The sequence below is a fragment of the Manacus candei genome, unplaced genomic scaffold, assembly GCF_025592945.1.
Source record: "Manacus candei isolate 608988 ecotype Guabito, Panama unplaced genomic scaffold, ASM2559294v1 h1tg000018l, whole genome shotgun sequence".
In the NCBI taxonomy this organism is placed as follows: Eukaryota; Metazoa; Chordata; class Aves; order Passeriformes; family Pipridae; genus Manacus; species Manacus candei.
In genome coordinates, this window is record NW_026138066.1 from 17,392,855 (window position 1) to 17,415,604 (window position 22,750).

Below are 22,750 nucleotides of genomic sequence, written 5' to 3' on the forward strand. Positions count from 1 at the left end.
CTGGTGCAGCTTCTGTAGCTGGGATTACCTGGTTTCTGTGGTGGTGTGGTTGGGCTCAGGGAAGGTTTTTTTTCTAGCAGGAGTAGGCAAAATTAACAAATAACTGTCCCACAGCAGCGTGCTCTAGCTGCTGTATCAAATGCTGTGGCATAGACTGAGTACTCATGGCTTTTATTCAACTGTTATGTGAAAAGTTGGTGCTGTTTGCACAATGTGCCAAAAAAATACCTCTCTCTGTTAGATGAGGAGGTGCTGGATGGAAGTGTGTGTCTCACTTCAGATTATTAACTAAACCATAATAGCACGTAATTAACCATTCAGAAGTAAGAGCTGCTCCAGTGTGATGTTTTTTCCCTTCCTTCTTTCCCCCTTAAGCTCTTCTCCCTATGACTGTTATCCCTATGGATTGCCTCCTGGCCAGGCATTCTGGCCATCTCATATCAGTGGGCAGGTTCCAGCCTAAGTGGTTTTGAAGAGCATTTGTGGCCTTGCCTTGAATTTAGCTGTGGAAGGTGAAATTTGCTGGATTGGTCACTGTCCCTGCACAGAGGGCAGGTTGTGTGATACTGAGTGCTCATGAGGACAGTAAGTGGTTTTGCCCTTCGATAATGCTGCTGGTGCTCAAGCTGGAGTTTCTGGGAGTTACTCTGAGAATGCTGAAGGTATTTGGTGTGTGTTTCAGTATGTCAGTGTTCCCAGTCCCTAGCTGCCTGCAAAGGGCAGCTGATCTTGAGACACTGAGTTCCCAAACTGCAGGTTCCCAGTCCCCTCTGCAGGGTGATGGCACCAGAGGCTGTGCTGGGCAGGAAAAATGTGCACCCCTCCACTAGTTCTGCTCCTTGTTGCAAGTGTGAATGTAAAGCAGCAGCCTCTGCTCTCCCTTTGGCTTCTACATGGGCCTCTCCTTTTGGTGTCGTTGAGAGAACAGCTGATGGGTTCAGGGCTGCAGTTTTGGGGAGCAGCCCGGCCTTAGAGCAGCAATTCATTCAGCCATCCCAGCCAAAGCAACTGTGGTCTTCCCTGCTATCAGTGGGCAGAATGCAAGGGCATGGGGCAAGAAGGGAAAAGGACTGGGAAGAGCAGGGACAGAAAAGGAAATTACCAGGGAGAGAGGATGTGGTACCCCAGCTGTGATACCGCACATGGGAGGGGAGATTTGATCACTCACCTCCCAGTATTGACACTGCTGTGCTGGTGAGCCTGGCACAAAAATCTCACATAACTAATGGGCAGTGGTGTGCGTGGAAGGAGATGGAGGGGATGTGGTGACACAGAAGATTAACCCCACTGCCATGAGCTTTTCTCTGTTGGCATCTATCTCCTGTTCTGCATTTTCTCACCCTTGCTTAGTTAAGGGCTATTAGTTCCCGAATAAATCCTCTGCACTGTTCATATTCTGTGTAGGAAGGCTGCAAAGAAATCCCATACCTGCAGAAAACAAAGTAGGAGATAACTATTTTTTTTAATTCCTCAGTTATTACTGAGCCACTGTTCCAGGAAAAAAAAAAAAAAAGAAAAAAAAAAAAGAAAAAAAATAGACAGTCGTATCATGGGAAAAATGATCTTTCTTGTAGGATATAAAACTTTTGAGTCTGACCAGTGAAGGTCTCCTGACACTGATGCTAATCCTGCACAGGTTTGGCTGTGCAGTACTTACATAAAACACGTGACAATTCCTTCTGTAGTTTCAGTAGAAATTTCTCGTTTCCTAAACAAGCGTGCTGTGTTCCTGCGTCCTGTTAAGCCTCTGCTGTGTGCTGCCCCAGCAGCCCTGCCTTAACAGCTCGGCTGGTTTGCTGGGTGGTTTGGAGCCTTTTGATGGAAGGTGCTATTTAATTATCAGCGGTGTTATGTTCCCGGAGCTCGCTACATGAAAGCAAAATACCGGCAGTCTGTAATTAATCTAAGCTAATGTGCCACTGTTTACACTCCATCTCCGAAACCAGGCAGATGTAAGAAGACACCCAGCCTTCATCTGGGATCCTCCCAGGTTATTTCTGAGCTATCTTTGGAGAACTGCAGTGAGTGTATCTACCCACCCCGCGAGTGCCTCAGAAATGAGTACCTTTAACTTTTCTCGGGAATGAGTGGGAGACTTTGTTTCCTAGCAGGGAGCAGGGTTAATGCCTTTTCGTTTGTGTTACCACAGCTGACTCTGGCTGGCATGGCACGGGAGCACATAACTCCTGCAGCAGTCATGAATTTTGCAGTGTGAAAGGGTCTGAGGTAATAAGCCCTGCTTCCTCCATCTCTTCCCTCACTTTGGTTGGGCAGGAGGCTGCTGGCAACAGGGATGTGTGGGATCTCTTTGGTGGGAAGACGAGTGATTCTCTGGGACTGCGGTCTTTAAAAATAAAATATCGTGCGTTCATTTCCGATCGCTCTGCTACAAATATTTAACAGAACAAGGTGATGAAAATGCCTAGAGGTGTGGAAAGACTGAAAAGATTATGTATCCTTCGTTAGAGTGAAGAGTAATAAAAAGCAATATGACAGAAGTATATAAACTTAGAAGTACAGAGAAGTAAACCAGGCATTCCTGTGTATACTTTTACATAATACAAGGTTTCCAATGAAATTGAAATAAAACATCTGACACATGTGAAACTTATTTTTTTTTTGTTACTGCACATAAATAATTGAGACTGAGAACACAGTAAAATACAGAAAGGATTAGATATATGGATAAAAATCTTACATGCAGTTTATTATTTTTATTCTAGCTGGTTTAGAAGGTTTGAGTCTTCCTGCTCCTGGACAGTCTTCCAGCTGCAGCTGGTTAAATGCTCTTCCTGGCCCCATAAAACTCTAATACCCTCCTTTGAAACATCTGACAGTGGACACTAGCTTAGAAGAGTGCCTAAGCCTTGCATTCCCGAATGTCTCTGCATTGAGTGATTGCTATAAACCTGGCTGGGATCAGAGGTGACCACAGCTTTCTAATCACCTGAAGGCTGAGATGTAGAATATGAGGATGCTGTTGTTACCCTCACGGACTGTAGATTCAAGGTGACAGTTACCCATCTGTCAAACCACCATCCCAGGTGTCTGAACAATCTTTTTGAGAGTCATCCACTCCAGTGTTATGGTGGTTAGGTGACCTCTGCAGGTCTGAACCGCAGCAGAAAATGTTACACCATCAGAGCCTGTGCGGCTCCATCCTCTTGAGGAACAATGCATTTTAGGTGTTTCATTGGCACTTTTTTTCAGCAATATGTTTCATTCAGTCCAAGTGAATTGTAAGCAGCTTAGTCACATGGGGAAAACTTCTGTTGGGTTTGACTTTTCCTTGTTATGACTTTGAGCTCTGATTGTTTTCAGTGGACACTGATTTATCCCCTTGGGAATAAATGCTGCTGCAGAGTAGAATCCTCCACAGCACACTGGGCACACTGTATGCTGGGGCATCCCAGGGATACCCAGGACAGGCTCCCTGCTTCTACAGCCCAGCATTTTGCTGGTTGATCAGAGTTAGCCTGCTAGCATTGCTGGCCTGGAGAGAATTAAAAATTGTAATATCCAGCAGAGGGTGCTCAAAAACAGATATCCCGAGTAATCGGGTACTGCTGTACCTCTGCACTCCAGTTCTCTGGCAGCTGAGCTCCAGTTTTTGGTGGCTGTGGCTGCACTGGCAGGCAGAGTGGGCCGGGAAGAGCGGACCTGGAGGGTGAACAGTTGGCGCTGAAGACATGGCACCCATGCACTAGCACTGTGGGGTGGGGGAGTGTTATTTTGGATGAGTTTTTGTCTGACCCCATGGTTGTGGAGGAGGAACATGAGGTATCCTCCTCAAGCACAGTCTGCTGTGCGGTTTCATCCAGACAGAATCCAAATTGCAAGCTCTAAGGCTGCTCAGAATTGCAAACCACTTCATGGGTAGTGGGATGGGTGGGGGATTTGCTTCAGAAGTGAATCCCTATTTGATCTACAGTACCAGTGTTCTCATGGCTGTCTCTGAGCTGGTAGTGGTCAGGTTTGCTGTTGAGTTCCTGTCACTTCTGTCAAGCTGATCCTTTTTGCCATGCAGATGGGTGCAGAATACTTTGGCTGCTCTCTGTTCAAGGCAGTTTCTGGCCTCTGAGTTTTGAACTGAACTGAAATTCTCCAAGTGCACCTCAGTCAGTTTGATCAGATTTTTTTCTTGTCCAAACTGCAAGGTACAAAGCAAAACTGTAGCTTGGTCCCAACTGTGCTCAGAAAGGTCACAAACTTTTTGATGAACCTGGGATGAATTTTTGTGCCAAATCCCAGATCCAGGTGTATTTTTCATGTGTTTTTCAGACTGTGTGTTGTAAATGTCACATTGCTCCAAAATGGAGTCCCCAGAGCATGTGATCAGAGCACTGGGATTAGGAAAGAAGAGGAGGAATTTTCTTCAGGTAATTACAGGCAGCTGAGTTGCCTGTGGGGGATAAAAATCCTGCTAATGCTCAGCACCTTTAGAGAATTTACTGTAGAGCAGGCATCACTTGAACTCCATGTCCAAGGGGGAAATACCTGTCTGGTCCATAACCCAAGGCACTCTTGGATTGAAGATCATAGGTCATGATTATATCAAATGCAAAGACTTCACTTCTTTCCTTACAGATCTCCCTTATTTTCCCTAATGCCTTTTCTACTGAAAATATCCCAGATGTTTAATCGGCGTACCTAATTAATAGCACCTTCTCATCTTTATAGTGCTCTCTTATATGGTTTTTTTCACCAGTATCTCTCAATGCATTTCACAGAAGAGATTCCTCTCATGATCTCCCTTTTGCACATGGGGTAACCAAGGGAGAGAAGGTGGAAGAGGCATGCTTAGGTTATGCAGCCAGCCAAAGGTGGGGTCAGCAATAAAATTCCAGGTTCTTAGTTCAGGGCTCTGCTGGAACTGTTCCTCCAACCATCGAAGTGTGTTTAGGGCTGGATGAAACACAGGAGCCATTGAAACAATTCAGGACAGAAAGTGGAGGAAGGCAGAGATGTAATTATGCACATGGGGAGCGGTCACGTAGCCAAATGCCAGTGTTTGTGAACAGCGACATGTTGTCTTTAACAACCACAAGTGTGGTCAGGCACCCATTTATTTCCTCTGAGAGACAACGCGCCGAGCAGGTCAGCGCCCTCCGGCACGATGCTGAAACACTGGGGCAGTGTTGACTCAGAGGAAGGAGCTCCACTGCCTGAGTCACCCACATCACTTCCTGAGGGACCCTGGTTTCCCCGGGACCCAGCGCTGCCATCCTGCTGAGATCAGATGAAATCATGACCTGAAGTGGTCTGGCTGCAGTTAAACATAAAGAGATACTGAAAAAAACACATCTCGCTCTGAGGGCTAGAAGGGTGTTGGGTTTCAGTGGGTCTTTTTAATGTTTTTATCTGGAATTAATAGATGCACACACACAGAAAAAAAAAAAAAAGAAAAAAAAAAGAAGCCTTCTTTAATGAATTTAGTAATAATAGTATGGTTTAAAAGTACTTGTTTAGCCAATGCTGACTATATGCTTACACAGCTACCTCTGGCCTGGGAAAGATTGAAACCACAATGGCTAAGTATAGAGGCCTCTAAAATATCTTCATATATACAGTGCCTGAATACACAAACAGAACTGGTCTCTCTTCTGTCTACAGGAGCAATATTTTCCATAGAATTTATATTGACAGAGGTTTTTCCCCTGGAGTTATACATATTTATTAAAATAAAATTCCTCCAGAACTGCATCCATGTGCCCCTTTCCATGGCCACCTTCACTTTTCATTCCGTGGTGTAGCAGACTCCTGACTAGGGATATCTTTGGGGTTTTTTTTCTTTGTTGTTTTGCATGTGTTGTTTTGGGTTTTTTTCTTTTGTTTTTTAAGAAAGGTGGAACCAATCCCAGGGTTTCAGCCTTAGCTTTTGAGAATAGCTAGTGGATGAAGGAGAGATGTTCCCATCCTTGAAGTGTGGTAGGATCCATGGACTAAGTGACCAGAGCTGTGTTAGATGCTGGGCGTGCCGAAGTGCATTTGCCTCTGTAAAGAAAGCTTGTCTGTGTGCAGTGTGACACTTGCTGCTGGGATAAATTCCTCTTTGCATTTAGTGCTTTGTAACAAGCCTGTTTACTGGAGTGTCAATCTGTGTCTCTCTTGGAGCCTGACCCCTGACTTCTCTGTGTGCCTCCTTTTAAGTCTTCGACTTAAACTGCTTGCAGTTTTTGGGTAATTGTGGGCAAAGCAGTTTTTCTGTTCCTCCTCTGTGAGTGCGATACCTCAAATATGTCCTGCCAATTCCCAGCTGTGGGCTAGTTTTGCACTGACACAACATATTATTGGTAAATGACAGATTTCTCTGAGCTGGGGTTGGCACGCCTTGCTTTGCACGTAGCTGTAGGCAGTGCATGACATTGTCCTGGTGGGAGCCAGGAGGTGGTAGGAGTGGCACACAGAATGCATGCCCAAATTATGTGCTTCAGGGAGCAACACCTGGTTTATGAGATGTGCAGATGTTGCGTAGGTGGTCCTCAGGCACTTGTAGATTTGCCTATCATTTCTACTGTGATTATCTGTCCTGGCTCTGGATCCTTTGCTGGCACTCCAGCAACCCTGGAAAACCCCCAGCTTTCATAATAATAAGAACTGCTTCCTTTTTGGAAACAGCAGCTTCTTTAAATGTTTGTAATGATATGCAGCTGAACATATAGACAATTCTTTCAACACCGAGCCCCTGTCTGACACAACACAGCTCGAGTGCAGTAATTCAGACAGTAATTCAGACATATTTTGAAACTCTTCTGTCTACAAGGCCCATTCTTCAGGGAAATGGCATGGAGGGAACAGAAATGAACATATGCTGGGACTTCCTCAGGCCTTGTTGGGAGGCTCTGACAGATTTCCTGTGCTGTGCCCTGGGCACGGGAATGTCAATGATTGTGTTAGAAACTTCTCTGATGACGTCCGTGCAGAGGTCTTGAGTACTTTTTTGAACTTCCAAAAATAAGTGTGTCTATTCTCAGAGCTGCATAATACTCTCAGTTTAAGCACGAAGCAGCTGAGATGCAGAGGGGTGGCAGGACTTGACTGGAGTCATGTGGTGAGCCTGGAACAGAATCCACTCTGTTGTTTTTCATGAGAGGTACAAGTCACCAGAAGCTCCCACGGTGCTCTGGGACATCTGAGTACCTGGAGTTTTAGAAATTCAAGCCATTTGCTTGCCTCACTCCAGTGTGGCTGATGCCCATTAACTTGCATATCTAGACACAAGGGCAATGCTCTGTGTGGGACGTGGAACTGTAATTTCCTGGATGAGTAACACTATTTCTGTGCTGCACTATAGCTCAGCACTTCTGTTCTGCTGCTCTAGCAATGAGCCTGGAGCTGAAATTGTGTCCCAAAATTAGCAGTGATACTGCAAGTAGGAAACAAGTACCTACTTGTACCTCATACTGTCTCTGAGTACAGTGACAGCAGAACTGCTCCTCTGAGAGCTGGAAAGAGATTTTTGTTTTCACTCTGTTCATGATGTGGGACATCCTGTACTGGTGTCAGAGTTGACAAGAGCCCATGAAGTTCAAAGGTCTGTAATGCTCATGCTAGCATAGCTTTGGTGCAGTGTTCAGCTTGAACAGGAGTGGTTCCAGTTGTCATGGCCTGTCAGTACCCTCTTTTTACTTGCATTGTAAAGTTGTGCTAGAAAGAATAAGATCATTCTACTGTGTGCAGCTGCCTGTGAAACGCTGGTTATCTTCAGTCTTACTGAGCAGATCCCTTGTGTCTCCATCAGTGGCCCCTGGATAGGGGACAGAAATAAGGTCCCTGTTGACTCTTTTGGTGAATGCTGCTGTTAGATCAAGGGGTGTGAGAGAACAACTGTAAGGAGGATAAAGGAGTGGGGCTGGCAGGGAACTATAAAGTAAAGTAGTGGAAGTGCTGAGACAGAGTTATCTGTAAGTCTTAGGAAGCTTTAACAATTTACAAGTGGCAAGTTGTATCTTTATTATAATATATACCATAAAGGTATTGTAATAATGTAAAATACAAAATCTTTGTAACATCCCGGTGAGCAAATCGCTTTACGTTGTTGGGATCCTGGTTTCAACTCTTGCAGGGTACAAACATTTGTGAGGATAACAATGGTTTCCAGAAACGTTTATCATGTGTCTAGAAATCCACCTGTACAATGCAGCATGATAACTGGGCTCTTCACAAGGCAGATGCTGCACAGAGGTGGAGTTGAACCATGTTGCATCTGAGGTGCCCTCTGCAGGAGTGTGAGGACTCAGGGAAAGAAGTGTTTGTCCAGGCCATAAGAGGTTGCCTGAAACAGAAAACTCCTCAACTCTTTTTTGTTGCCACTTGTAGAAAGCATTAAAAACATGGCTTAGCCTGGAGGAAAAAGTAAAATATCTGAGGTGGATAGGGAGAAATATTATTAGAAGTAAACTGGAAGTGGTTGAGTAAAGGGGCTTCAGGCTATATGCTTTTAGGGAGGGTTTTAGGAACAGGTAAGATAAACCCTTGCAAGGAATGATCCAAGTATATTTGATCCTGCCTCTGTGCGGAATTTGGATGGTGATCTCTGAAAGACTACAGTGTTTCAGTGATACTGTAAGTAGGGCTTTCCAAGGTTATCTGTGGACAGCAGACTGTGTATAAACAGAAAGACTTGGGACTCCAAGAGCAAAGCTCACTGATGGTACTCAGGAACAGCAGGCTGGGGGAAAGATTTTCTTCCTTGGAAGTAGTAAAAGAGGACTCCTGTGGCACTATGCACAGTGCTCAGTTTATTGGAGTGAGAAACTGGAGCTGGACCTGACTCTTCACCTGATTTCTAGTGCCACTAGTGAATCACACAGGTCACATCCTATGCGACTAGTTACTGGCAATTCTGCATTCCTTACCTTGGGATGCCAAAGTTCTCAATCTGTCTTGGACAGCAAACTCATCTATTTTGCAGGAGTTAGACATGTAGAGAGTATTTTAAAGCACATTAGCTTAATAAGCAATTTTGAGCAGGTCAGGCCATTTGTCATTTACCTTGCTGTCTTAAAACTCTGAAAACAGTGTCCGTGTTTTCAGAGAGAATTGGGTAGAGAGGAGCAAAAAACTGATCCAAGAAAAAAAAAATCAAAACAAAACCAAATGACATTTAAGCAGCATTCAGAATTGCAAAATCAAAATCCCCAGCTTAGGCACCACCTAGCTCCTGGAGGCATCGTAATTCCACACATGCCTCATTTGACTTTTTCTCTGAGTTTGTCTGAGGGGTTTATTTAAATTATTTTTATTTTAATGCCCCTTGGGTGCTGAGTGTTTTACTTACGTGCCTGCCCAAAATTGATGAGTCTGATCACGATCCAGAAAGCAAGCTCCCTGGCTCCCGAGCCTCCCCAGGTGCTTTCAGAGCACACCCACCACACACGCACACGATAAGGGAGAAAACCCAGTGGCAGCTGCCCCTTTCTTCTGAAACATCTTATATAGCAGCCGAATGGTTGGAAAGCTCAAGGATCAAAACCTGTTTCTCTGTCTTGACCAACGGGTGCTTTATGCCACACGCCGAGAGGCCTGTGGTCTATAGCCACTGCTTTCTTCATGTACTTCCTTCCTTGCTCTGAGTCTGGAATAATCATCCACACCCTAGCATGGCTTATTTGGGAATAGCGAAGAGTAGCCCTTTTTCATGGCCCTTGTCTGAGGCCCAATGGTTAGTGCCTTCTCCAGGAGGGATAGGTTTGAAGTGCCACGAAGGGAGACCAGGACTAAAGCAGGTCATCTTCTTCCTTAGGCTGCTGGGGAAGCAGGGAACGCCGCTGCTTCCTCTGGGTCTGGCTCACTTGCTGTTAGGCAAGCGGGAGCACGGCAGTTGGATGGTAGAGGAGAAGCACCTGATTTCAGGTCACGTGTGAGCACGGGCAGTTCCCGGCAGCTCCGAGCAAGGTACGGAGCTCCCCAGGCACGAGGGCCAGCGGCGCTTCTCCTCTGGCCTGCCCACGCTAAATGTGCTGACAGTAAGTGGCTCTGTGCCCGGTAAGGAGTTGTTTTGGATCCTTAGTGGTGTTTGACTGTTCTCGGAGGCCGCAACAGCACCGAGGACCCTAATGCCGGGATCCACCCTTGGAGCAAAGCCCTTAAAAGCTGGGTGTTACAGCGCGCACGTCTTCGGTGCCAAGTGTTTTTTGGAGCTTGCTGCAAGTAACTTGTATAAGACCTCCTGCATAATGGCTTTGCACAGCCAAAGCCCAGCCTGTCCAGTGGACCTCATCCCTCCTGGCTCCTTGGTTTTTCAGTTCCCTGAGGCTCGCAGGACTGGAATTTCTTGCTTTTTCTCAGGCTTTTCTTTAAAAAAAAAAAAAAAATCTTGTAGTGTTACTTCTGTGGAAAAGCACTTCTGTTTCTTGCATGCTGCTGGAGTGGGACTCATCTAACCTGGAGTCTGGGATCTGTCCCATAAGAGAGAGGAGGCAAGCTGCCCAACTGAGCCCTGGTTTTGCTGGATCCAGCTGCGGTGGTTTAGGTTTCTGGCTGAGTCCGTCTGAAAGCGGCACAGAGCAAAGCACAAAGAGAGGGAGGGTCGTAAGTACCCCCATTCTCTCCTGATAATCCCTTAAAAAATAATTGCAGGCCTAAACCTCTGGCCTCCAGCAAATTTTCCACTCGATTAGAGGCTTTTGTGAAGCTGGGGAAAGGGACACGCAGACTTGCACATTGTGCCGCTGCCCGAAACTTCCAGCTGGGATTTTTTCCATCAAAAGGGGATTTTAGTAAAACCATTATAAGGGGCTTAGTCACAGAAAAGCAGTTGAGCTGAGACAGGGGTAGATTAGCTTTAACATGCTTGTTTTTGGCACTAGGGACAGGGTGGAAGTTACACCCAGCCGCTCACATGCAGCCTCCCCCTGTCTCGCTGACTCCCTGGCAGGTGTGGGCAGGAGATGATGTCCCCCACAGTGTTCCCCCCGATGTCCCCCCGGCATGCTGCATTTGAAACCAGTGGAGATGAGGGCAAGGGAGAGGGCAGCCCGGGCACAAGTCCTCGCGCCATGTGGTCTGGGCCCGGAGATCGAAAGTCGCTGTGGCTTGATTGGCCTTTGGTGTGGTCTGGGCAAGTCTGTGCTAATGGACAGGTGCCTCTTGGGAAGGGAATGCATGAGGGGAGACAGCGTTTGCAGCCTTAGGGACCGTGTAGTGCCCGTGGCTTTGATCCGCATGGGTGGTCCCCGGGCCTCGCTGCAGGGACAGTCGTGGTGAAGATGTAGCTGGAGCAGCTGGGAGAGCTGCAACCCGAGCCCTACCTGTTGTTGTGACGGGACTTCAGGGCTGTCAGGGCGGCGCTTTCTGTCAGCTCTTGTTCGGTGAGACTCGCCGCTGCCTGAAATAAAAGCCATGACGGCTGGAGAGTCTGCACAGGGAGAGAAGGATGGCTTGTCGGAGGGGCTCCTGCTGCTGGGAGCTCTTCCGCAGCCCACGCTCGTACACCAGCACTTCTGGGGCCCTGGGTGGCACAGCCTGCCGTGGGAAGAGTAGGAAGATGTCCTCTGTGCTTAGTGTTTCTCTGTCCTGACTCTGCCTCTCCAGGGCTACCTTAGGCTGGAAAACTCATTTCCGTTTTTGGTGCTCCAAGTGACAAAAACCAGCAGGACTGGAGATGGAAGAGCTTGACGCCAGGCACTGTTTGGACACATGCGGCTCTGGGACAAAGCCTTAGTCAAGTTGCTTCCACCTCTCTTTCCCATTAATGCTGATGTTTCTCTTTCTGACGTCTGTGTGTGTAATGAGCCTGCAGAAGCTAATTATTAATTCTCTAAATTATAAGGTATAGTTGCTTCTGAAAAAGACATCATCACTGTATCTATAGCAGCAGTGTGAGAACTGGATAAAAAAGACTGTTCAAGTTTATGTATTAGAAAGGACATGTGCATACAACTCCAGATACCTTAATCACTGCAGAGGTACCCAGTGGAGTATCTGTGCCAACAACATAGCAAAGCCCTGCACAACAAAACTGAAATAAAATAATCCAGGTGTTAGTTTAAGTTTGGTCCTGCTCCATTACCATTCTCACACTTGCGTGCTTTTAAAAAACCAAATAAACAAAATAATTTTCTTGGTGTCAAGCTATAGGTGTCAAGAGATGCAGACTTCAGGCTGAAGTGCTAAGTCTAGGATGGATGTTTTCCAGAAGGCAGCCTGTTAGGCTGGGATGTGAAGTTCTCATGCAACAGTGGGGTGCCTTGATGCCCATCCCACCATAAGAAGGACAGGGATCTGTTGGAGTGAGTCCAGAGGAGGACCATGGAGATGATCAGAGGGCTGGAGCAGTTCTATGAAGACAGGCGGAGGGAGTTGGGGTTGTTCAGCCTGGAGAAGAGCAGGCTCCAGGGAGACCTTAGAGCACCTTCCAGTACCTAAGTGGGTCACAGGAGAGCTGGAGAGGGACTTTTTACAAAGATATGTAGTGACAGGACAAGGAGTGATGGCTGTAAACTGAAAGAGGGTAGTTTTACATTAGGTATCAGAAATATTCTTTACTGTGAGGGTGGTGAGGCACTGGAACAGATTGTCCAGAAAAGCTGTGGATGCCCCACCTCTGGAAGTGTTCAAGGCCAGGTTGGACGGGGCTTTAAGCAACCACCTTCTAGTGGAAGGTGTTCTTGCCCATGGCAGGGGGGTTTGAACGAGATGACCTTTAAGGTCCTTTCCAACCCAGACCATTCAGTGGTTCTGTGACTGGTCCAGCTACACCAAGTGTGGCTTCCCGTTTTGGTTTATGGTGCAAACCCGTGGGACCCTTCACCACCAGCAAATACTGATGGTGGTGATGATGATGAGCAGCAGTAGAGTTCGCCATCCCTTGGTACCTTCCACCTCGGCCACACTGATGGGTGTCACGTCCGCACAGCCGTGGTCCAGGGTTGCCAAACGGGGCCCTCTCATCCATCCATCCATCCATCCATCTATCCATCCCATTTCTCACCCCTCCCACTTGACGCCTCAGCTGACCCCCCTTCCCCCGAGGCAGCACAGGTACCCTGGTGCGGACTTCTCACGGCGCAGCAAGCCGGTGGAAAGCCTCCGGTTTCAGGGAATACCCGCGCGAGGTCGCGGGGGTCGGCGGGGCCGCACTCGGCGGGCAATGCTGCCGCCTGCCGGGGCCGCGCCGCCGCTGCAGGCGGGACCCCGGGGCGCGGCGGGACGGCCGGCGGGACCGGGAGCTACGGCCGGCGGGACCGGGAGCTGCCGCCGGCTCCGCCGCTCCCGGCAGCAGCGGGCGTGGGGATGCTCCACCCAGCCCCTGCGCTCGCGGAAGCCCCGCCGGTGTCACAGGCAGCGGTGTTGTCGCCGCCGGGTTTCGCTGGGTGTGGGGTGGACGGGCAGCCCCAGGGATCTCGCGGTGCCCGTCACCTCCGGTCCGTTCGCACAGGGGCTGGTGGTGCGTGGGGGGCTTTAACTAAGGGGATGGAGGTTTGCCAGAGCTGAGAGTCAGGCTCCAGGAGCCTGGAGGAGCAGGGGAAACCAGCTCACCTGTGCCACGACAGCCTTAGGAGACTTCTACCCAGTGTGTGGCAGGAGGAGTTTATAACACTGAAGGATGCACCTGGTTCATGCTGAAGCTGGGGTGCCAGTAATGCCACTGTGGCTGTCACAAAGGGAGATAATGGCAGGGATTTATTGGCATTTCAGCTCACTGAACAAGCAGAGAGCCTGCTGGCTGCAGAGCTGTTATCGGTGTGTCCCTGTAGTGCTGTCTGTATGTGCCAACTGCCGCGCCCCTGAAGTTACCCAGGGGTTGTAAAGCTGGGACATTTTGGGGGAGAAAGGTGAAGGAGAGGGAGGAAGAGGACAAAGCTTAGATGAAATTTGTTTGGGGTTTTGTTGTATTTTTTTTTTTTTTTAAAGGTGGGAGGGGAAATTGCTTAATCGTGAAATCACTAGACTGTGCCTGGAGAAACAAGACTCAGAGGAAGGAAAATAACTAGGAGGAGTTGCCCATTCCTAGATCTGAGTTAGTTTCTGTAGCAGAATGTGAGTTTGGTTTATGTCTCAGTAACCCTCTCATGTGGAAATACTTACTAAGGGCATGTGTCCAGACCCTGGTATTAAACTTTTGACACCTTTTCCAAGACACACTGAGGATTTTAGGAAATTTTTTAGGAAAATCCCATTTCCATTCATCTTTCTCTTGCAGGGACAGATCAGATTCGGATTTTTCAAAATCTCGATCGTGTCTTTTTCAGTTTGGGCTGTCATTGAGATAATGCATTTGGTAGATTTAATTAAAGAAGGGGGAGAAACACTAGCATTCCTGCCAAACGTGGCTGGAGTCTAAGTTCTGGCACAGGAGCCTGATGAACCCTCTCCAGCTCTTTCTTTCGTGCAGCTTGGGGCTGGGGAATTGAGCAGGACGGCCTTGCTGGCTGGCCACGGTGGGGAGTGTCCTGCAGCTCAGCCAGCAGCTCTGGCGTGGGGCCTCACTGGTGTGCTGAGGGGTCCTCACATCCAGCCCACACCACCCAGTCGAGCTTATCCGTTTATCTTTTTCCTCCACAGAAGGCGCTAGTAAAGAGCTGCTGGCTAAAAGAGCGGCATTTAAGGTGGAGGAGGCAGAGAGAAAACAAAAAAAGGTCGAGTTTGCTTTAGAAGCATCCCACGTATGTACATAGGGAGGCTGCCAGATCCAAGGGACATCTACCCTTGAGCTGTTAATGGCAGCCTGTGCTAACTTCTAGCTTTTGGCTTCAAAAACTGTGGGTGTTTTGACCACCCAGCTCTCATTTTAACCCTTCCCTGACCTCCAAAGGGCAGGTTCAATAGTAAGCTCTGTACTGTCTAGCACAGAGATCACCTCTGGTTGTAGCACAGGCCCCAGGTGGTTTGCCTGACAGCTGCCCCGTGACCCCGTTATTTATTACTGGCGAAACAAAGGACCCCAGAATCACCATGACAAACTGATTCAGTTGAACCCACAGCGTGGAGTGGGATGGTATAAAATGTATAAATCTGTCATGCATGGACCTCCCATGTGCTAGTCCAAGGGCAGTAGGACCCAGGTGGAGCCTGCTTTTCCTTCCTGTCTCCCAGGGAGAGGAGCCAGCCATGGATCTGGCCAGGGGAGCAGCTGCTGCAGCAGAGCAGGGACCCCCATGCACATGCAGGACTTCACTGCAGCTGCTGCCCCTCAGTCCCTGGCCACCTCCTCTCCTGATCAGTCACTTCATCCCTCCTTCACATGGCTCCTGCTGCTCTCTGTCACCACCTCTTGAGCGTGGCCCCTCTGTTCCCCAGAGCCTCTGGTCCATAAAGCAGGTCCCTGGTTCATCCTCCATACCCTGGCTTGTGCAGCTGTAGGTGAGGGACCCTGCTGCCCCAGCCAAGCATGGCTGGGAGGGAGGGATGGGAGCTCTTCTGCTGGGCACAGCAGTGAAGGCTGGCACCAAAGCCACCACTGGGGCACTGTGGGTTCACTGACACAGACAGACTTCCAGCTCGTTTCCAAGTAGCGGGGTGTTTTTTACGGTTTTCTACCCCAGTTGCCAGCTGAGTCACATTCAAAAATTCAAGAGTGGTCAGAGAGTGGAAGTTTCCTTGTTATGCTGAGCAGTTTATGTGGTAATTGGTCAATGGTTGCTGGCCTGTATCTGTCTCGAGGTGCTGTCACACTGGTGCATGAGAGGAAGGTATGAGGAACACTTGCTCCATCTACGGGAATAGCCCAGTGCTGGGCTTTGGGGAGGCTTTGGTTTTGGCAGCTTCCTTCGGCTTGGGTTCCCCTTAAAGAGGATGTCAAGCCATCTGGGCAATGCTTTTGGTTTGGTGTTTTATATAAGTCGGGAGAAGAAGTTTGGGGGATTTTTTAGGGAAAAAAAAATACTGTTCTAGTTCTGATTACAAAGCTTATGAGCACATATTTAGATATATTTAGATATAGGTGTCCCACTGTTATCCGTGTGAACATGGGCCTTATTAAGGAGATGCTGTTTTCACTCAAACCCAGCAGAACCAAACTACCTTATGAGAGGTTTCTCACTCCCCATCCTTGGCTGGGACTGCTGCCGACCCCAGGAACAATTATGTTTTCAGCTGTTATTGGAACCTGATCTGGAATTCCCATTGTTTATAACATTTACATACACGTTCTTTTTCCATCAAGATGTTACTGTAAACTCTTTTCTTAACGCAGGAAAGGCAGACCCCATACCTCCCTCCAAGTAGAGGAAGATGGATATAGTGTCAGGCTCAATTAGATCCAATTGTGGTGGCTTTCCCTAAAGCGAACAATGCATCTTTTGTGATGGACTCCCAGCAGAAAGCTTGGAAGTCTTGGAAAGGAGGGAATAAAACAAAGTCCAAACCCTGAGATAGTCCAGGTCCTTAGGATGCAGAGGAGATGGTGTTTCTTTTTAAGAGGGCCAGAGTCAGGCACTATTTTCCCCTTCGAAATGTGGCACTGACATAAAAGAGGTGAGGTGGTTAGGGCTGGCAACAAAAGAGTATGTCCAGTCCAGCCTCAGCCAAAATACCTGTGGAGGCAGAGGCTGAGCACCCAGGGCAGGCCCGGGCACGGAGAGGACTTGCTTTGGTAGGGCATCCAACCCACCTGGAGCAGCACCAGGCCAGGGCTGCTGGAGCGGGGGAACAAAGTGGCCTGCTCAGTGCTGGAAGTGCTTAAAATGCAAATGTACAGGAACTTCAGACCATCCCCCTCCCTCCTCCTCGGCGCGGAGGAAAGCAGCTTAAATACAGCCAGGCCTGGAGAGGAATGTTAAAAAGAGGGGAAGAATCGCCCTCCTCCTTTCCATAGGGACCCGGGCCCGGCCAGATTGAGTATGCATGACTGAGCAAGCAAGCAAGGACAGCTCCTCTTTTAACTTTCCTGAACAATGGCTCCGGCTTCTTCCACCATTTCGCATTCCCCCTCCTTCGAGGCAGGAAGGGGGCAGCGGGCGAGCAAGCCCCGCCGCCGGGCTGGGGGGGACGGGCTTTGTCGTGCCCTATAAACACCGCTTAAGCTCCATCTCCAACAACAATAAAACACCCCACGTCGTGGAGGCTAAAAAGGGACCCCACCGGGTTAAAAGTCATACGTTGAGGAGAAAGATTATGGTATAGGACAAAGGACACCTTAGATTATTCAAACTTTTTTTTTTTTTTAACACGGTCCCACTTTACTTTCTCTTTAATCTTTGCCTGGGCAGTGGAAATCAACCAAGATATTTCAGATTTCCCAGGTCCACAAGGGCACAGGTTTTTGGTGGTTGTCACTGCTGGGAAATGTTTTTATTGGATGGGTCTTCCATCCAGGGAGGGCCTCAGTTTAAATTAGTAAAAAACCCTCTACCATACCATCTACCTGGAGCTTAAAAAAAAAATTAAGAAACACAGCCCTTCTTCCCCCACTCACAAATGTCTGCCTCTATCTCTGAGCAGTCGATTCAGCTGCTAGAAAGCTTCAGCACTTTTGGTTTGTATGACCTCAAACTCAGCTGACGCTTCACACCAATAAGCAGCTGAACTGGGTTTGTCCCCAGGGATGCTGCCAAGCACCCTCGCAGACAAGGCTGGTCCTGCCAAACCCCTTCCTTACAAACTCTTCAGGATGATGTTACTCAACATCCTGCACAGGAGGCACCAGGCTCCTTTCCTTCCCTCTCCTCCTCCATCCCTCACAAGATCAAGCGGCCCCAAACTCCCACCCTCAGCCACGAGGCTGTACTTACCAAACCCAACAGATACAGATACACATCTTTAAAAAGCACAGACAACACAGATACGGCTTTTTTTTTTTTTCAAAAACATACTTCATATTTCCTCTTTTATTATATAAATATGTTTAACCTTTTACTGTAAGAATATAAAATGTTTTAAGAGGATCTTTGTTATTTTTTTTATACAAATTCACAAACAGTACAATTAATCCATAGGGGTCTCTGGGTTTGCGTTAACTCCATGGTCTGGCCTGTTACTGTGGAGGATTTGAGATTTGGAACAGATGAGCAAAAAAAAAGCCAAGATATTTAAAAACAAAACAAAACAAAAAACCAAAAATAACCCCCAAACTTGCTCTTCCTCTTTAAAATAATAATTAAAAAATAATCTAAAGACCCAGCTCAATTTTATTGACAGAACAGAGATAAGACAGATGAACTTCAGTCTCCTCCCCTTCACATTGCAGCCTCAGGGCCTGTAGGCCAGCTCTGCTCCTCTCCACCTACAAACAGGAAGGCTGGCATAGTGACCTTTTGTAGGTGGTTAAGGAGGGGAAGGGAAAGCATTTGCATATATCCATATATATAACTTTTTTTTTTTAAAACAAACTTGCATTTTACACAATTCTGTTAACAGTAGCCCAATCCTCAGTGTGGATTCTCATGTTACATGTTTGTGCTAGAAGAGTAAAAATGCAGAAGCACAGTTTGGGTCCCCAGTCCCCAGTGAAGAGGGAGGGAGAGGCACAACCAGAATGTGAAGGTGGGACACAGTAGGGTAAGCCTGAAAACAAAAATGAAAAAAAGGGGGAGGGTGGGGGGAGGAGGGGCAAAAAGAAGAACAAACCCAAGGGGCATTATTCCAGTCTAGGCACAAAAATGTTTCAGTCTCAAAATCTCTTTCCTGTAAGAATTCCAGGGCTTTTGAGGAGGGGGAAAAAAAAAAGTAACAAATTAAAACGAGGTAGCCAGACATCATATATATATTTATATATATAGAATATATTCAGCAGAAAAAAAATGTACTTAAAAATCCACAAGAACAGCAACTTCATATGTCTTTAAAAATAAAACCATGTAAGAAAATGAATACTGTAAAGGGGAGAATGAGTGAACTGGGATCAGTTACAGGATGTAAGCAAGGGATAGATGGGAGAGTAAGAGGCTGTTTTTGTAGCAGTAATTTTTTTTATGCATTTCAAAATAAAAACAGGTCACAGTATCTCAAATGAAGCAGAAATGAAGCTGGAGATTTTTCCTTAAGTTCCCTGGGTAGAAAGGAGCTAAAAACCCCTTCTACCTGCTCACCCCCGATCCAAAGAGGAATGGATATGTAGCTGGATATGTCTATCCCTGTTGCCAAGAAGAAGGAGGGGAGAAAAGGAGAGAATGATGAGAGGGAAGACAAGTCTCGGTAACTCTCAGTGTCCCCCAGTGCACGGGAAGGCTTAAGAGGCTGGGGCCTGTGTCCAGTCCCCACAGAGACAAGAGAAGGAGGAAATGGCATCTTCATCTCCAGTAGAGAGAGAGATGGGGAGAGAGAATGGAGTGCCTAGGCTTTTCCATTAACCACAGTGCAGGATGACATGGAAACATACTGACAAAAGGAGAGGCTGTAGCTATCGCTAATCTCAGTGCAGTGGAGAACTGGAATAGTGGGAGGTTGTATCCACCCACAGCAGAGAATAACATGGAGACTGAAAACAGATTTAAAAGGAAAAAAAAATCAATGTACCTAGGGAGCAGTATTTCTGTCACAAATGTGTGGACAGGGGAGGGGCAAGCACAGAGGTGGAATGGTTGTTTTACCAAAAGCTGTATCTGTGCCCAGCCCAGGATGACTGGGTGGCTGGGGACACAAGTGTAGCTAGGAAGCCTTTTCTGCTGTTATTATTTTTTGTTCCCATCTCCATTCCCACTCTCCTTTATAAAAACCAAAAATAACCTATTCTGAATACATGGCAGAACAAGGGTCTGTCTTTATCCATCCGTAGTGCGTGAGGGGATGGAATCAGGGAGTGGGGATAAAGAGGGGTGTCTCTAGCCCAAGTGCATAAGAGTGTCGGCTTCTACCTCTTCCGCAGGGAAGGATGCTGTGGGAGGGAGAGCTCTGTCTCCCCAGCGTGGAGCTTGAGGCATGACCTGGAAAATGGATAAGTGCTTTCTCTCTCTCCTCCTGCTCCCCCTTCCTCCTCCTCCTCCTCCTCCACAGCAAGGGTAGGCAGGCAGCACAGACGGGTCGAGGATATACTCTCTTTCTCTGTGTTCCCCCCTGCGGTGCCAGAGTGCGTGGGTAGCATGACTCTGTGCGTGCCCCCCTCTCTCTTTCTCTCCTCCTCTGCAGCAGTCAGTCAGTCAGTCAGTCAGTCAGTGAGTCCCTCCAGAGGAGATGGAGGTCTCGGGGCGCCCTCCTCGTCTCACCTGACCTTCTCACTCTCAGTCATTTCCCAAAGTCCCAGGTTAAGCACCTTGAGGCAGGGCAGCTGGGTGATGCGCTCCAAGCCCCGCTTGGTGATGCGGGTGCAGCCGTAGAGGTCGATGCCCGTGAGCTGGCTGAGGTGTTCGGCGATGAGCTCCAGGCCCTTGTCGGTGATGCGGACGCACTGGCCGATGTTGAGGGTGCGCAGACCGTGCATCTGCCGCACCATGCGGTTGATGCCCTCGTCGCTAATGTGGCAGGAGCAGAGGGAGAGGGAGCGCAGCCCGTCCAGGCCCTGTGCGATGTAGGCCAGGCTCTGGTCCCCCACCTTGTCGCAGAAGGAGACGTCGAGGCCGGACAGCCGCAGGCTGCCCATGGCCAGGTGCATGATGCCCGTGTCGCTGATGTTGTCGCAGGAGCGCAGGTTGAGGCTGCGCAGGCTGCTCATGTGCGACAGGTGCAGCAGCCCCGCGTCCGAGATGCCCCCGCAGAAGCTGAGGTTGAGCTGGCGGAGGCGGCCCAGCCCGCGGGCCAGGTGCTTGAGCGAGAGGTCGCTGAGCTTCTGGCAGTCCTGCAGCGTGAGCTGCTCCAGGCCCAGGCAGCCCTCGGCCGCGCTGCGCGTCATGCCCGCCAGGTGCCCGATGCCCACGTCGGAGAGGTGCCGGCAGGAGCGCAGGTTGAGGCTCTTGAGGCGCTGCAGGCCCCAGGCGATTAGCAGGAGGCCAGTGTTGGTGATGTTGCTGCAGCCCCCCAACTCGAGCACCTCCAGGCCCTTAAGGTACTGGGCGATGCGGCCCAGGCTGCTGTCCGTGATCTGCTTGCAGAGGCTCAGGTTGAGCGAGCGCAGGGAGCTGATCTCCGCCACGAAGGCGTGGCTCAGCCCGTTGTCGGTGAGGTTGTAGCAGCCGCTGAGGTTGAGGCTCTCGATGTCCGCCATGCCCTGGACCACGTAGCTCAGGCTGCGCCGCAGCGACAGGATCTGCACCCGCCGGATACCCCGCGCCGCCAGGCTGGGGAAGAGCGAGGGGTTGGCGCGGCGCAGGTGCAGCTTGGCCTCCACGCCCCGCCACACCGAGCGGTGGTAGGCGGCGTCCCGCCAGGCCGTGCACACCTGCGCCGCGCGGCCCTTGTCGCGCACCTCCAGGTACCCGAAGATCATGGCGAGCAGCTCGGGGAACAGGCACGAGATGTGCGTTTCCATCGCGCGCCCGGCCGCCCCCGCCGCGCCGCTGCCCCCTCGCCGCCGGGCCCGGCCCGCTTCCGCCCGGGGCCCGCCCGCCTTCCGCTCCGCGCCGCGCTCCTCCTGCCTCCTGCCGCCGCCGCCGCCCTCACATCGCCGGCGCGGGCGGCGCGGGAGACGCTGCTGCGCGACCGCCGGCCCGGCCCGGCCCCGCCGCCTCTACCGCCGCGCCGGGCGGGCCGCGCCGCTGCCGCCGCCGCGCTGCTGCCGCGGCCGCGCCGCCCCGCGCCGCATCCCGGCGGGCGCGCCCCGGCGGCGGCCCCCGCGCCCCGTGCCCAGCGCCGGCCGCCGAGCCCCGCCGCCGCCGCCGCCTCCTCCCTTTGTCTCCGCGCCGCCGCCGCTCACAGCCCGCGGCCCCGCGCCGCCCGCATCCCGCGCCGGCGGTGAGGCAGCGAGGGCAGGGGTGGCGCGGCCCGGCCCGGCCCGGCCCGCCCGCCGCCGGTACCGACTGCGCCGCTCCGGGCCCGCCCGCTCCGCTCCGCGCCGCGCGCTGCTGGGCCCGGCGCCGCTCCGGCCCGCGGGAGGGGGGAGGCGCGGCCAGGCGGGGGGGGAGGAGGCAGCGAGGGAGGAGGCGGCGCTGGGCCGGGCCTGTTCCCCCCCGCCCGCACCCCCCCCCGCGCCGCTTGCGCAATGGTACGGTCCGGAACACTGCGAGCCGTCGCCCTGGAAACAGCGCGGCCCGCGCGCGGCGCCCCCGCCGTGCCCGCGGCGCGGCCCCGAACGGCCGCTGGGGGCGCCCCCGGGGCCGCCTCGGGCACCGGGCGGGGCCGGCTGGGGCGGCCTCACTGCTCGGGCTGGGCAGTGCCTGAGCGCATCCTGGGGAGTGTGTCCGGGCGGCTCTGGAATAGCCAGTAAAGGAAACTCTGTCTCTCTTGGGCAGTCTGCTCCAGTGCATGGTCGCCCGCACAGTAAAGAAGTTCTTCCTCTTGTTCAGGTGGAACTTCCTGTGCTTCAGTTTCTGCCCGTTGCCTCTTGTCCCGCTGCTTGGCACTACTGCAAAGAGCCTGGCTGTGTCCTCTTGACGCTCTCCCTTCAGATACTTATGGTCATTGATGAGGTTCCCTCTCAGTCACCTCTTGTCAAAGCTGAACAGGCCCAGCTCAGTCTTTTCTTGTAAGAGATACTCCGGTCCCTTAATCAATTTTGTAGCTCTCTGCTGAACCCACTCCAGGAGCTCTATGTTTCTCTTGTCCTGAGGAGCCCAGACCTGGACACAGCACTCCAGATGTGGCCTCACAAGGGCTGAGCAGAGGGGCAGGATCACCTCCCTCAACCTGCTGGCAGTGCTCTTCCTAATGCGTTACTAATCCTAATTCCTGACCCCCTTCCCGCCTGGTCAGTGCAGAGGAGCCACAGTGGCTCTGCATTGTCACCCATGGGTGACAGGTCCCCACCAGGGCAGGGATGGAAGGGCCACAGACAGCAGCC

At 50.4% G+C, this 22,750-nt stretch overlaps 2 protein-coding genes across 5 annotated transcripts in view; one reads left to right on the forward strand and one right to left on the reverse strand.

Moving 5' to 3' along the window:
- Positions 1–22,750, forward strand: part of WNT5B (Wnt family member 5B) — a 75,328-nt gene that overhangs the window by 14,600 nt on the left and 37,978 nt on the right. The window lies entirely within an intron of this gene.
- FBXL14 (F-box and leucine rich repeat protein 14) lies at positions 17,738–21,352 on the reverse strand. The gene has a single exon (XM_051784982.1). The coding sequence runs from the start codon at positions 21,281–21,283 to the stop codon at positions 20,081–20,083; it is 1,203 nt and encodes a 400-aa protein (XP_051640942.1). The 5' UTR covers positions 21,284–21,352; the 3' UTR covers positions 17,738–20,080.